Source organism: Choloepus didactylus, chromosome 23, assembly GCF_015220235.1.
Source record: "Choloepus didactylus isolate mChoDid1 chromosome 23, mChoDid1.pri, whole genome shotgun sequence".
Taxonomy (NCBI): domain Eukaryota; kingdom Metazoa; phylum Chordata; class Mammalia; order Pilosa; family Megalonychidae; genus Choloepus; species Choloepus didactylus.
The window spans coordinates 29,572,547-29,587,518 of NC_051329.1; the positions used below are offsets into that span (position 1 = coordinate 29,572,547).

The 14,972-nt window shown below is 40.9% G+C and overlaps 1 protein-coding gene across 14 annotated transcripts in view; it reads right to left on the reverse strand.

Annotated features, from left to right (window-relative positions):
* The window catches only part of PRR14L (proline rich 14 like), a 121,590-nt gene that overhangs the window by 104,842 nt on the left and 1,776 nt on the right, over positions 1-14,972 (reverse strand). For 2 of the 14 annotated variants that reach the window (XM_037817424.1, XM_037817425.1), the window contains exons 1-2: positions 12,335-13,152; positions 5,400-5,921 (exon numbers count right to left, since the gene is read on the reverse strand). In XM_037817424.1, coding sequence (XP_037673352.1) covers positions 5,400-5,870 — 471 coding nt within the window. In that variant the 5' untranslated portion in view covers positions 5,871-5,921; positions 12,335-13,152. Of the gene's footprint in view, positions 1-4,763; positions 5,355-5,399; positions 5,922-12,113; positions 13,160-14,972 lie in introns of those variants that run through there. The other 12 variants (XM_037817418.1, XM_037817415.1, XM_037817419.1 and 9 more) reach the window with 12 other exon arrangements.

Here is a 14,972-nt window from a genome sequence, read left to right on the forward strand (position 1 = left end):
ACTTAGGAATAGTGCATGCAGAAGGGCAAAAATATCTCAGCATGCACAAGAGTAGCTTGAAATTGCTGAAGTATGTCCTATTTGTCTTCAGTTTGCTCTTTTGGTTCTGTGGCTGCTGCATTTTGGGCTTTGGGATCTACTTCCTGATCCACAACAATTTTGGGATGCTCTTCCATAACCCCTCACTCATGCCAGGCAATACACTTGTCATCATGGGCTCCATTAACATGGTGGTTGCCTTCCTGGGCTGCATGGGCTTAATCAAGGACAACAAATGCCTGCTTATTTCGTCCTTCTCCTGCCACTGATTATCCTCCTTGAAGTGACCTTGGCCATCCTTCTTTTTGTGTATGAAGAGAAGCTGAGTGATTATGTGGCTGAGGGTCTGACCAGGAGTATCAAGAGCTACTACTCACACAACAGCATCTAGATGGCGTGAGATTCCATCCAGTTCTTTCTGCAACGTTGCAGTGTAAATGGCACAAGTGACTGGATCAGCAGTCTGCCAGAATCTCGCCCCTCAGTTTCACAGGTAAAGGTTGCTGTATGAAAGTGGAACTGTGGTTTCATTCCAATTTCCTGTCTATTGAAATCATCACCATCTGTATATGTGTGATCCAGGTGCTGGGATGTCCTTTGCACTGACCCTGAACTGCCAGATTGCTAAAACCAGCCAGGCCCTAAGGCAGTGACATGCACCTGTCCTGTGATGGACGGATCTGTTTCATCACCAGAAATCCAAAACCACTTGCAGCATGAAGTCCTGGACTGGCACCTTTGTCCTCCTCTAATCTCTTCCTTATTTTGGTCCCTGTCTCATATAACCAGAGATGAGTGTGTTGGCCGTGCACTTCCTATCTCATGCAGTAAAGCAATCATCACCCAGTTGTGGCAGCAGCCACGACACTCATAGTGGTGACACTAATACCTTAGAGTTTTTCAGACACAGAGGCCCAGAGAACCTGTGGCATTGATAGCTCAAAGATCAAAGGATGGGTTCAGGATTTTAATCTTGTTATGTTCCCATTATCATATCAGTCTCCAGCTTCTAAATCATGCCTAGTTCCCTTTCCAAAGTCAAGCAAGAGAGAAGCTGAAGAAGTTCTGGGACCAGATAATTGTCACAACCATCTATTTTCTTTTGACTGGTGGCCTTGGCTATAGAAATGACAATTTACTCTTTACCTAAACAGTGAAATTTCTTTTAGTTTCCTTATAAAAGGGTCTTGATGATTTACTCTGAGTCTTTCCAGAAGAAACTATCCAGTGCTTCATATCCTCACTTCAACTGATCTCTTAGCCTGTGATTTACATTGCCCTGGAGGAACTCAGAGAATTCTGATGTTATTTTCCTAGCAGATAAGGTTTTTTAATGTGTTATTTTAACTCCTCAATAAATAAAATACCTGATGGTCTCAAAAACAAAACAAAACCAAAAGAAAACAATTTACTAAAGAAGAACAATATAAGTACACGGTTCTTTCTGCATGTAGTTCTAGAGCATATAGTCAAAACAGTGTTTTCTAAAGTTACTTAGATTACTTTTCTCCTCTGCCCCTCCTTCAGTGTGGTTTTGTTATTCATTTGTAATACATTTAAGAGTCATTTTTTACAGACTGTATTCAAGTTTGGATTCCTCCCACATCCTAGTTATCCATTTATTTTTCTCGTATATGAGAAATCAACATGGCTCTTAAAGTCAGAACTATATAAAAAAGTGTACTCAGAGAAATGTCACTTTCGCCCACACCTTTTATTCCATTCCAATTCCCCTATTTTTTCCATGCAGCTCAAAACCACTCCATATAGGTAATCAAACACTTTAGTTTCTGGCTTATTTTTCTTGTGTGTGAAATATGTGAGTTTTGCACAAATTAACAGGTACTTGTGTGCCTCCTTATTTCCCTGTCTTATATGAAATGGAAGATACTGTATTTTCTATATACTTTAATATATATGTGTGTGTGCGTGCATATATATATGTATATACACACACAGACACACACTTTGCTTTTTTCACTTAGCAGTGTATTCCAGTGTGCAGAAAAGAGTTAACAGAAAGCCTGAGACAGCTATCTTAGAAAGGGCTGTTTACAAGGTTGACCCTTGGCTGGCATCTGGGAACTTAAGATTTTGGTCAAGTTCCACAATTCCCTAGTGATATGAGAGGCTCACCCTTCCTAGCCTGTTTGAACAATGTGATTTATATGCTGAACACCTGCTTTCCTTCTAGAAGTCTAGAATTTTGGCAGGTGCCAGGCAGAGGATGCCTATATGACCAGCCCACAATAAAAAACTGGGTGCTAAGTCTCTAATAAGCTTCCTTGGTAAACAACACTTCACATGTGTTGCCACAATTAATTGCTGGAGGGAATAAGTGTATGTGTCTCCACAGGGAGAGGACTCCTAGATGCTTGTGCCTGATTTTGTCCAGACTTCATCCAATGCACCTTTTCCCTGTGCTGACTTTGCTTTGTATCCTATTGCTGGAATAAATCATGGCTGTGAGTATGATGATACGCTATGTTCTGAGAGTTCTCACAGGAAACCACAAAACCTGGAGTAGGTTGTGGCGACCTCTGACATACCTAGAAATCACTCCATATCAATACACAGAGATTGTCCCCATTCTCTATTAAAAATGAATAGTATTCCACTGGATGGATGTACCATAATTTATTCAACCTTTTTCCTATGACCGAACATTTAGGTTACTTCCAATGTTTTGTAATTATAAATAATGCTGGAAAGAATAACTTTGGGTATATGTATCTTCATAATGTTGGAGGTATATCTTCAGGGCATATCTCTAGAAATGGAAGTGTGGGGTCAATATGTCAGATCACATACAGTTGTGGTAGTTATCACTAAATTCCTCTTTAGAACGGTTGTATCAGTTTGCATTACCACCAACAAGGTACGAGAATGCCAATTTCCTCACAGCTTTGCCAACAGATGTGTTCTCATACTTTTTTTTTTTTTTTTTAATCAACCTGAAAAACGAAAGGTGGTATCAAGTTGTTTCAATGTAAAATTCTCTGATTTTGAGTGAGGCTGACCATCTTTTTATATGTAAATAAAATTTTCTATTCAAGTGTTTTCCCTGTTTTTCTATTGGCTTTGGTCCTTTATGCCTCAATTCAAGAGCTCTTTATGTATCAGTGATATATGCCCTCTATCTGTGAAACATGTTGCAAATATTTTCTCCCAACCTAGCAGTGTCTTTTGGCTGTGTTTTTTGAAGCTTTGCCAATCTAGCCATGAGCTACCTGGGGCTCCAAGGATGGATTTCAAGGGGTCTGCAAACCTTCTGAAATGGTATACAAATGGTATGCGTTTTTTTCTGAAGGGTTCTATGACTTGAGAATGATTAGGAGCTATTCCTGCCCTTGGCTTTCATCAAGCCTAACTGTACCCATCAGGACCGCTTCTGATTGACAACTCAACAAATTCTTAATGACCTCTCTCACTTCTCTTGATTCCTCTCTCATATATCAGACACTCAACGACCTGGCTTCCAATGGCATATTTTCAGGTTTTGTCATTAGTTCAGAATCTTATCCATGAATGTATTCCTAATTTTCTATATTTCTCTCACATATGACACCAAAAGGAGGGCTGTACTCGAGTTGTGGGCCAAGCAACACAAGACTATACCCATCACCTCTCAGTCCAGATAACACATTTTTGTTAATGCATATTAATAGCAAATTGGCTTTTCTTGGAAGTCATGCCACAAAGTCAATTTTAAGTGACCAACTAAAACCTTTAGGTCTTATGTTTCCCCATTAGTACTTCTGCTTTATTTCCACTTGTGGAGTTCACTTTTTCGAACCAAGTACAAATTCTCATTTACAGCTATTAAATTTCATTTTGTTTTATACAATTCAAAATAGTATTTACCTCTGATAGAGCTGGAAAGGAGAAAGGGGGTATTTTTAAAAAAGAAGATGAAGATAGTAAGCAGGTTGGGTGGTAAATATATGTGTTTGTGTTTATGTGTGTTCATGAGACACCCATAACTTACAGATATTACATAGACCTTTAGTTTACATCAAATATTACACTAAGGAACTCTACATCTCACTAGCCTTGGCCCACCATACCAAAAAGTTAAGAACTTTTGGATCCTGAATCTGTTATCTAACTTATTTAACTATTTATATTTTAAAGGGTAGGTCACCGCAACCTAAGATCCAATAAGATATGATGTTCAACTGTTTTTCTAACGCTTCATCTGTTCCTAATTAAAGTCAATGTATGAAGCCTACTAACAACCATCAATTGTCCTCCAAACTGCATAAAGACATGATGTATTTACCAGGTAGGGAAGGGAGCCTACCCCAGGAAGCCAGAAAACATAAATTTACTAAGTGGGTCTAGAGCAGGGGTCAGCAAACTAGTCTGTGGGCCAGCTGGTTGTTTTTACAAATAAAGTTTTATTGGAATGGCCACACTCATTTACATATTGTCTCTGCCTGCTTTCATGCAGAGCTGAATAGTTCTGACACAGACCTTATAACCTGCAAAGCCTAAAATATTTACTATATGGCCCTTTACAGAAAATATTTGACTGACCCCTAGTCTTGGGCACCATCCAGAGGAGAGAATAAGTTTTCTAGTCCACTTGGCAGGTATACTCCTTTAGGGATTTGGGTCCACCAGGCTATCACAGCTCACTAACCATTAGTCTCACCTAACTAACCCCTCTTACTCTAACTTCAGGCTCAAAGAGAAAAATTTGATTTCCCACATAGGCTTACCTACAGGGAGAAGCCATGCAGACCAGCCAGTGTGATCATTCCTAGCAAGGAACAATTTCTGCTTTTTACTGGCTTTCTGATTTATACTTCATCCTCTCATGAAGTGGGTTAGCACAGGTCAGTCCTTTAGAGACCAACACCTCTGATATACTGAAAAATAAAAGGCAAATTTCTGGATCTACAAAATGAAAGACCAAATTCTAAAGTAGGGTGATCCTTCTAGGGTATCTGCGTTGTAAAGCCCTATCCAGGTCAACAGTCTCCATCAAAGATATCGCTGTGACAACTCACTCCACCTTAACTGTGGTACTAACTTAAGGAAGGAAGACCTATCATGTCTTAATATCAGATTCAAAAATACCACATGACTAGGCTCAACATTCAATATGCAGTAGCTGCTTCAGAGAAGTGACACTTTCTCATTAGATAAGCATTTCCTCTCTTCAACTGTCTAATGTGACACAAATGTTTAAGAGTATCAAAAGAAAGTTTACATCAAAATCAACATTTTGGAAATGTTTCAAGAATAAAATATAAGCTACCAAGAGTCAGCATTTCTATTTTGTGATGTGAAGTGCTACTATGGAAAGCTATCGTTCACACTCAACTTGTCTGAATCAGGATCTCATGTCTTACCTGACTTGGGCTGATCTTTTCTTCTGTGGCTGTGGAATGTTGACTTGGATCTTCCTTTGCCCCTTCACAGGGGTCTCTTACAATTTCTTTCTGGTCCCCTTGATCTCTGAAGACCTTTAGTGCCTTGCTCTTAGTTTTCTCCTCCCTATCCAAGATCCCAGAAGCCACAGAACCTCCTGCTGTGGGGTCCACCAGCCCACACCGCCCAGGCTCACCCCCATCATCCAAGGTCTCAGAGGTTTCTTCACAGCTTTCCATATGAGTCCTCTGCAGCTCCAAGCGCCAGGTCCTACTCTGACTTATAAGAGCCCTTGAGGCTCCAGGTTTTACATCTGGAATCATACTTGGCTCAGAGTCAGCATGAAGCTCTTTGGAGACACTTACTGGGAGTTCAGAGTATAATTCCTGTACCACGGCAGACATGGAGGAATCAAGTGGAGTTAGCTGAGTCTCTACTCCCGATGACAGCATTAGGGCAGCCGTGGGTTATGGAGTCAAGTCTTTTACATCAAATGGTTCACCCTGACACAAATCAAAGGAAGGGATAAAAGTTTAAAATCTTGACAGGGTAGAAGAAAGCTGTCTCAGCTCAAACAGACTAAAATCAGGAAAATAAATTCTACCTCAAATGCCAACAGTATCTGGCAGCAAAAATTTCTCCTAAATAGACTGTGAATTTGTGGAGAAATAAATACCTTAAATCTTTAATAGACAATTCAAATATTGCCTTATAAACAACTTTCATCCAAAATTCTCAACTCTTATTAAATATAGATGAAAGTAAGAAATGTAAGCATCTAAGGAGAGATCTGAGATAAATTTAAAAACAAAAGTGGTTTTTCATTTCTTTTCAGGACACAAACCTTACCTGTTTTGTTCATTTCTGTATCCCCAATGCCTAGTATCGGTGCTTGACACATAGTAGGTACCCAGGAAATACTTGTTGAATGAATACATACTAAAGAATTCTGAAGAATCTTATATACTGACTTCCTCAGAAAGTATTCTCTGTTTGAAGGAGAATATGGAGAAAACATAATTCCATTCCTTTACTGCTTACTGAACACTCAAGCTATACCTACCTAGTCCAGCACAAGACACTATGAAACCAGCTCTTTAGCAGAATCATGCCTGACTTTTATGTAGAACCTTGAGATTTTCCAAGTGCTTTCACACACAACACTTATCTGATCATCTGATGCTCACAACCCTGTGAGCTAAGTAGGACAGCTATCATCCTCCTATTATAGATGTGAGCACCACACCTGAGAAGTACAGAGACCTGCCTAAAATATTACATGGTTATCTGAAATGAGGGGGACACTGAGGGAACTTCTACTGTGTTGGTAATGTTTCATTCCTTGCATTGGGTAGTGGGAATAAAGACTATTTGCTGAAATATTTATATCTAAGTAGTTCATAATTCTACAATATTAAAGCAATCAACACACACACACACGGTTAGAGAATGGCACACACAGGATCAGAGTCTCCTGGCAAGTAATTTTTCTACCAAATATGTGCAGTTTCTGCAAAAAAAATCTATTTTGACCTGACAATGGCAGAAAATAGTTAACCAAAAAAGATACCATACGCTTGTATTCTTGATGCTTTCTTTACCCCTAACCAAGAGGGAAAAGAGGATGAGAATTATTTGGCAACTCTTGTTCAAAACGAGGATTTATCAGAGGTGTTAATGTCAAATCCCTTTGGCCAAAATGCACATAGAATAGGATATTTAAGAAAGACTGTCAATTTTTACACCTAGTACTTCCTAATGTTCATCTTTTCCCAAAATAAACATAAAAATCCAATTCTGAGGATCAAATTGTTTTACCATTGATATGTGTCACCTTCTCTTCGCTGACCACGTTCAAATTTCTGAGACAAAGCCTTAGGGAAACACCAAGATCATGTAGATCTGCACAAATCAGTTCCCTCAGTCCCCATCTCTGTTACTCCCGATTATCTGGGGGAGCCCCAGAGGTCACTTACTTAAAAAATACATGCTCTGCTCTTGAGTCAAGAAGAACAAAACCTGAATAATCCTGGGTATTATTTATAATCTTTCCTTCTTGCTCAGAAGGACCTGTGCTACCTGGACAGAAACTGGAGGCTGAGGAACGATGACAGGTCATTTTGTCTTGGACTGTTCTGCCTTTCTCCTGGTTTTCCGATATATGACAGGCAGTTTACCCTATGTCTTGTTCCTGTGCATTCATCCACTGGGTGTCCTTGATACTTTTAAGGAACCCTTCCCCAAAGGATGTATTGCTACTTTACTTATTTAAAAACTAGAAATCAGATTGTGGGTCCATAAAATTTAGGTAAGAGAGAAACGCTGATAAAGAAATTGTATCTAAAAATGTAGCAAAGAGAGAGAAATTGTGTACCAGAGCACCAGGAGAATAAAATGAGACTCCATGTGAAAGCCTTTGGTAAGCAGGGCTGTGCTGGAGATTTACAACAAAAAGAGAAATGTATCCTTTTTAGAGCTACAATCTATCTTTCTGCTTCTCTCTGAGCTCCTGGATATTTCTGGGTGCACTTCAGATTTTAGGCCATTTGTGTATGTGTGTGTGCATGCGTATCTGGGGGTTAGCAAAGATGAAGCTGAATTGCTATTTGATGCCAAAAAAAGTAGGAAGTTCTCAGTTTTAATTTGGTTCAGCTTCCCTTTCCCAGCAACATATGCAACCCAGTTTTGGGGTTTCATACATCATATAATCTGGAGAGAATATGTGCAAGAAAGGATGCTTTTTCATGAGCAGGTCTGTCTATGGAGAGGCTCCTTGGGTCTCTCTGCCACCAAAGTGTCTGTGTTCTCAAATTTAATCCCTGACACTCCTCCCTTTTCAGGCTTCACTGTCTTGATGATCTCACTCATTTCTGCAGCCTCTCTGAGATGAGAATGATGCAAAGCTGTTGCTTTAAGCATAGAGTAACCATATGACCCAGCAATTCTACTCCTAGGTATACACACAAGAGAAATGAAAACTATGTTCACACAAACACTTGCTCATGAATGTTCATAGCAGCATTATTCACAATAGCCCCAAAGCAGAAATAATCCAAATGTCCATCAACTGATGAATGGATAAATATAGTACAGTATTAACTATACAATGGAATATTATTGGCCACAAAAAGGAATATCCTGATACATGCTACAACATGGATAAACCTTGAAAACACTGTGCTAAGTGAAAGAAGCCAGTCACAAGGACATATTATAAGATCCTATTTACGTGAAATATCAGAATAGGCAAATCCATACAGACAAAAGCAGATTAGTGGTTTCCATGGGCTGGGAGGGTTAGGAAAATAGGGAGTGGCTGCTAATGGGCAAGGAGTTTCTTTTTTGGAGTGATAAAAATGTTCTAAAATTTGTTGTGGTAATGAATGCACAACTCCTTGACTCTACTAAAACCACTGAGTTGTATAATTTAAATTGTTGAATAGTATGGTATGTGAATCATGTCTTAACAAAGCTGTTAAAAAAAAAACAAAACCTGTCTCTAACCTCAACCATTTTCTCAAGTTCATGACCGCTAAATTTTACTCACAAAGAGGGCACCCTAAAACTTAACATGTCTAAAATCCTTCAGAGTCTTTAATAAATCCCACTCCTTTCCACCCCCACTAACCTAGTTCAAGGCTTTGTTTCAAATGCTGCTTAACACAGGGTAATATACACATTTACTAAACAAGTCATTATAATGAGCCAGTATAGACAATCACATAAAATGGCTTGAAATATTCATCAGGGAAAATAGTGCCGGTATCTTTCCTATGTCTGCATCTACACCGTAAACTGGAATCGGCCAAAACAGAATTTTAAAGCTTTGATCACTGAAAGATAACTTTCAAAAAGCCAAACCAAACACCACAAGGCTGCCATCTTTTTGATACTTTTGTTTGGAAGAGACAGACTTCTAAGAATTTGCAACCTGTTAAACAGCTAGGCCCATTGGCTGTGGAAGCAAAATAGACACTCCTTCCTTTTTAATTCTAGCCCATTTCTGGGACCTCAAATTTCTGAGCTATAGCTGCAGTTGTGAGAACAGTTGAATGCTTTGGCTGGAAACCTTGGAGAGGAAGTGATATTTAGATGCAAGCCTACGTAGCAAATTAAAATTATTCTCAGCTCACTGGCTCGTATCACCAAACTCTTCTGTCTCTCAATTTAGCCATCTATTAAAATATTGGAAATGCCACAAGACTGCAGCAACAGAACAAAGTTTTAACAAGACATTAAAGTTCTTTAAAACAAAATTTCTGAATACAGTGGAGCAATTAAAAATGAATGTGTAGAAATATTTCTCTTTACTTAGAAAGCTGCCTGGGATATCATCTTATTAAACCAAATGAACACCAGGACACTTTTCTTGGTAAACATACAGGCACATAGAAAAATGTCTGAAAGAACAGAATCCAAATACTAACTGTGTTATCCTGGGTGAGGGCATGACAAATGACTTACCTGTACGTTGTACTTTTCTTTTTATAGTATGTATTACTTGTGTTAAAAAAATTTTAAACATTATTTCTCAAGACTCAAATGCATAGCAATAGCATTATCCCTTTATCACTATCTTTCCAAATGTCAGCTTTCTGCCTCAACCATGAAAATTTTTACATTAAACTGTTAAATAAACTTGAAGTGAAAAAAAAAGAGTGAATAACACATACGTTTAAAACAGAGACAGAGATTTATGGCTAAATCCTTCCCAATGATTTATAAACAATCTATTGGGTTAGGGTACCAGATAATTAGCTAGTTTGAGTATAAGGAAAAAATAAACCACAGATTTATTAACGACTCTTGCCAGATGCTAGTGGCTTGTTATCTTTACCATAACACAGGCAAGAATTAAACTGTTCAAGGAACAGACTTATTCCTGCAAAAATGACTAACACTCATAGGGAGTATGCAGTAAGATTCTTCCAATAAAGGAAGAAAATTCTCTTGAGTCGAGAACAATTATCTCATGATATTTCTGTTTCAAATACAAAAGCAGCCCTTGAAACTATCTAATTGCCAGTCAAAGTTGGGAGGCCAGGACCCTTGTTCTGACTCACACTTACTAGCTGCACAGCCTGGAGTGTGCCGTTGAACTTCCCAAGCCTGTTTTCCATATATAAAATGAAAAAATTAAACAAAATAATCTCATAGGGCCCTGCCACCCATAAAAATCCCATGACTCTAAATTGTAACTTTTCTCTTCTCTGTTTCAGCAAAACACACCCAGAGACAGCAACAAAGGAGGGACCGAGCTCAGACTAATCCCCACTCAAGAGTGTTTGAGATAATTCAAGAATTTTTATATACAAAATAGATGGAAAGCTTTTCTTCAGTGTGTCTCCAGGTAACTTGGTAGTGTTAATCCTGATCCCATCAAATAAAAAAAGCATGCAAAAAGAAAAACTACCAGTGAAAGATTAAAACTGCAGCGCTCCATCTCATCACAATAGATTTTATAATACTGAAAACTTGACAAAGTAGCAACTTTCACTTTAGTCATTCAAACACTCCCCCAAAACACAAGTTCTCAGAGTACAAAATTTACAGCAGTAAGCAAAAGAGAGGGAAAAAAAAAAAAAAAATCAAACAAAGAAATGAGTTGAACAGAAAATCATGTGCCCCAATAATCTGGAGTCTGAAGGTCTCCCTCCCTTTAATTCCAGTGCAAAGGGCCTGCTCTTAATGAACAGAACACTTAATAACTCTGGGTGCTGCCATGCCTGCCTCAAGGAACAATACTCACAATAATGTGCAAGCCCTCAGAAGTTCATAGCACTCTTTTCACCTTGAAAAAGGAGCTTTCTTTTCCAAAGATTCAGACCCTGTAGCCAGTCCCTCTATGAGGCAATTCAGAGTAGGGGCCTCTTCTTGAGGGATAGGGAAAAAAGAATCTTTTAACAACTTTAGACAAACTGAAAAGTGGGGCAGCGAAGTCCATATATTAAACAGGGCCCAGTTCTTCAACATAGAGTGGGCAGGAAATCTCAAAAGCATCAAGCACTGTTTCCCTTTTCTTCGCTTTATTAGCATGCAGAAAAAGGATCCCTCTGTCTCCACACCAGGAGAGAAAACACTGAAAATGCTCCTGATTTCTACTGACAAGGGCACTCTGCAGAAAGAAACCATTTCTAAAGATACTGGAGGAAAGAGTCCTCTTCTCTAAGGTAGAGAGGAAAACAGTTTTCTTTTTCTTGGGAGACCAACAGAAATGAAGTTGGAATCTCCCTTTTTGTGGTGGTGGGGGTAGGCTGATATGCAGATAGATGGAAGACTTTCATCTAAGATAAGGAGGGTGGGAAAGGACATCTCTAATAACTCAGAGGAAGAAGTGATAGCTTCAGTGGACAAAAGAAAGGCTGGGTTCTGGCATCAGGTCTCCCTCTTAAAGAGTACAAACCTGACTCCAAAACCCAAATCTTTTTCTTGATTATTTTATTAAGTCAGGCCCTCTTTGTTAATTTGGGAAGCACAGCGCGGTAGGATCTAAGGGGAGTAGAAGTCTCTTTCTCTACTGGGGGAGTGGAGTGGGTGGAACATTCTAGTCTTTCTCGCCTATGAGAAAGGATGGGCTTGTGACTGGGGGGAGGGGGAAGGGACAGGCATGGGAAAATCTCTTTGTGTAAGGCATTCGTGGGTTTTTTTTTCCTTAATTTTTAACAAATTAATTAACAGTAAAAGCAACGACTTACCAAAAGCTAACTAAGCACTTACACAAATCCTCCCTTAGTCCTCATGACAATCATATGGAAACAGTACCCAAATTAGATACGGGTTTACTGAGATTGAGAGAATTAAGCAATTAGTCAAGGTCACAAAGACGGTAGGTGGGAAACGGAATTGCAACTCTTGCAACTCTCTCGTTCCAAAAGCCATCCTCTTAACTGTGCCGGGGAAAGAGCTCATTACGCACCAAAACACTTGAGGGAAGAGAAGCGAGGTTCCCTCGTTGGGTATAATAGAGACGGAGAGAGGCCGATTTCTAATCCCATAAAGTAAATTCAGGGTCTTCCTCTCCATACCTTGGGGTAAGGCTGAAAAATAATGGAGGGAAGTTAAGTCTCTCTCTCAGAGAGAGAAACACCCCCCCCCCCGCGTCACTTTTAGGCAAGTTGAGAATCTTCCTTTTCACCTGGGGGGCGCTGACCAAAGGGAAAAGGTCTTGTTTGGGGGTTATGACTTATTCCTCCTTAAAGCAAGTTCAGAATCCCCCTTCTGCACCCTGGGAGCGGGTCTCCCTCTGCTGACAAACGGACAGGAGATGGGGAAGACCGTACGCCCACGACGAGGGGCGTCGTCCACCGCGAGGACAGAAGTTGGGGGTCCCCTTGCCGTATCGAGGTTGAAGAGGAGTCTCTCTCCCCCGTCGGGGCCATGGTCCCGGGAAGCCGTTTCCCCCTCGCGATGCGGCGCCTGGTCTCCTCCCTCTCCCCGGGTCGCTCCGCCGCCCGCAGCGTAGCCTCCGCTCCCTTCGGCTCCACGAGAGGGTGGGGGGTCCCGGGTTTCCCTTCAGCCCGCACCGCCGACAGAGAGTCGTCTCAGAGCTGGGTGGAGCGGTTACGTCCGAAACCTTCCCGCCCCGCAGCCTCTTACCCTGAGGCCTGCTCCGCGGCCCACCTTGGCCCCGCCAGCCTGGCCTCTGCAGCCGCAGCCCCGTCGCTTCCAACTCTACCTGAGCCTACCGAGCAGGGAGAGCCCGGGGACGCTCTGGCCGCCACTGCCTCCTCGTTTCTATGATCTCCGCACTTCCTCATCCGGGGCCCGAGCCAGCCATGCGGCCTCGCCCAAGCCACGCCCCCACAGAGCGCCCGCGCACTTCCAGGGGCGGTTCTTCCGGCATCGGGCATCCAGCCCACCTTACGTCCTAGCGGCACTCTGCCCCCCACACCCAACTGCGAGACAGTTTTTTAAAGGGGAACACACCTTTTGATGCCCAGTTCTTGTGGATCCCTAGGGTCCCGTGTCTGTCACCACTGCCAACTCTCTAGTCCAGTCCAGCATTTTTCTGGCCTGGACGGCTGCAACTCTAGCAGCTTGAGAGATCTTTTTATAAGTGGAATCATATTTTAGGTCCTGCCACTCCTGCTCCTTCTTATCATACCAACCATCGAATCTAAGTGGCATCCCTGCCTCTACTCTGTTACAGCACCCTGTTGTAATTTCTTCATAGTTTTTGATAGTTGAAATTACCGCGTTCATCTTTTTATTGACTTATTGTCTGCTCTCCCTCACCCACCCTTGTCTGTTTTGTTCATCACTCTCTGCTCAGCAGCCAGCACAGTGTCTGCCACAAGTAGGCACTCAACAGAGATTTGAAGGAAGGAAAAAATATTTACCTAGGAGGGAATTGAGGAGGTCCAGAGAATGGAAGCAACTTGCCTCAAATCACACAGCTCTGAATTGAAAATAGAAATCTGTCCCTTCTTAGAGCCGTTCAATCTTGCAGACTAGACAGTTGGGTTTGGAGGGTTTGAGGGGAGATTTTAATTCTCTCCTCTGACCAAGATATCTTTGAACAAATCAACAGGTGGGCCATTTTGGCTGAGATAGTGGTTTCCCCAGATTTAGTTAGGGCTGGAGATACACAAAGCTGTATGGAAACCCCATTGTCTACAGCCTGTTTGAATAACGTGCAGTTGTTAAATAAGCTACCCTTTTCTTAATATGCACAGGTGCTGTTGGGATGAATGAACTAGAAATTCACTTTAAAAGATCCTAAATTCACAGTATCCATGTCCTCAAGTACTATGTCAGGCAACTAACGTTTTTTGCAGGGGTCTGCGAAATTTTTGATGTAGAAAATGGGACTTTATACTAAAAAGGATTGAAAATTAGTGGCTTAGTTGAAAGAAGCTGGGCTGGAAATCAGAAGATCTGGATTCATTTCAAATCAATTCCATTCCATATTTAATAAGTCTCTACTATGTGCAATGACCACACACCTGGTAGATTGCTATGATTTGCTACTGGAAAGTAGTCATGGCTCTTAAAACATGTTTCTACTGTTTTATAGATAGTGGTTCATGTGATTATTTTCCCCACTGGAATAGAAACTCCAGGAGGGCAGGGCTATTGTCTTTCTGGTTCAAGGTCATATCCTCAACAGCTGGTGCACATAATGGACAGTTAAACCATATTAATTGAATGAATGAAAGAGGTAGTAGTAGTAGTAGTAATAATAATAATAATAAAAGGTGCAAAGAACACTGGGAGAAGAGCAGAAGGAGTGATTGATGCTACCAACATGGATCTGGAAATACAGAGGGAGGGAGGGTCTTTGAAGTTGAGAGATGGGGAAAGGAATCCTAGGAGAAGACAGTGAAAGCAAGGATGGGGCTGGAGAAGCAAAGCAGGATGGCAGGAACAATGATGGAGTATAGTGGGAAGTCCCTGCAACCTTGGCAAGTCTTTCCACTCCTTTGGGTCTCAGTTTTCTCATCAATCTATGAAAGCCAGAGAGTTGGCTAGAATGCTCGCTAAACTTCCTATCATTGTGAGTATCCTCTGAGTATAAACAGATGTATTTATGGGCTCCTAGCCTGGTCTGGGAC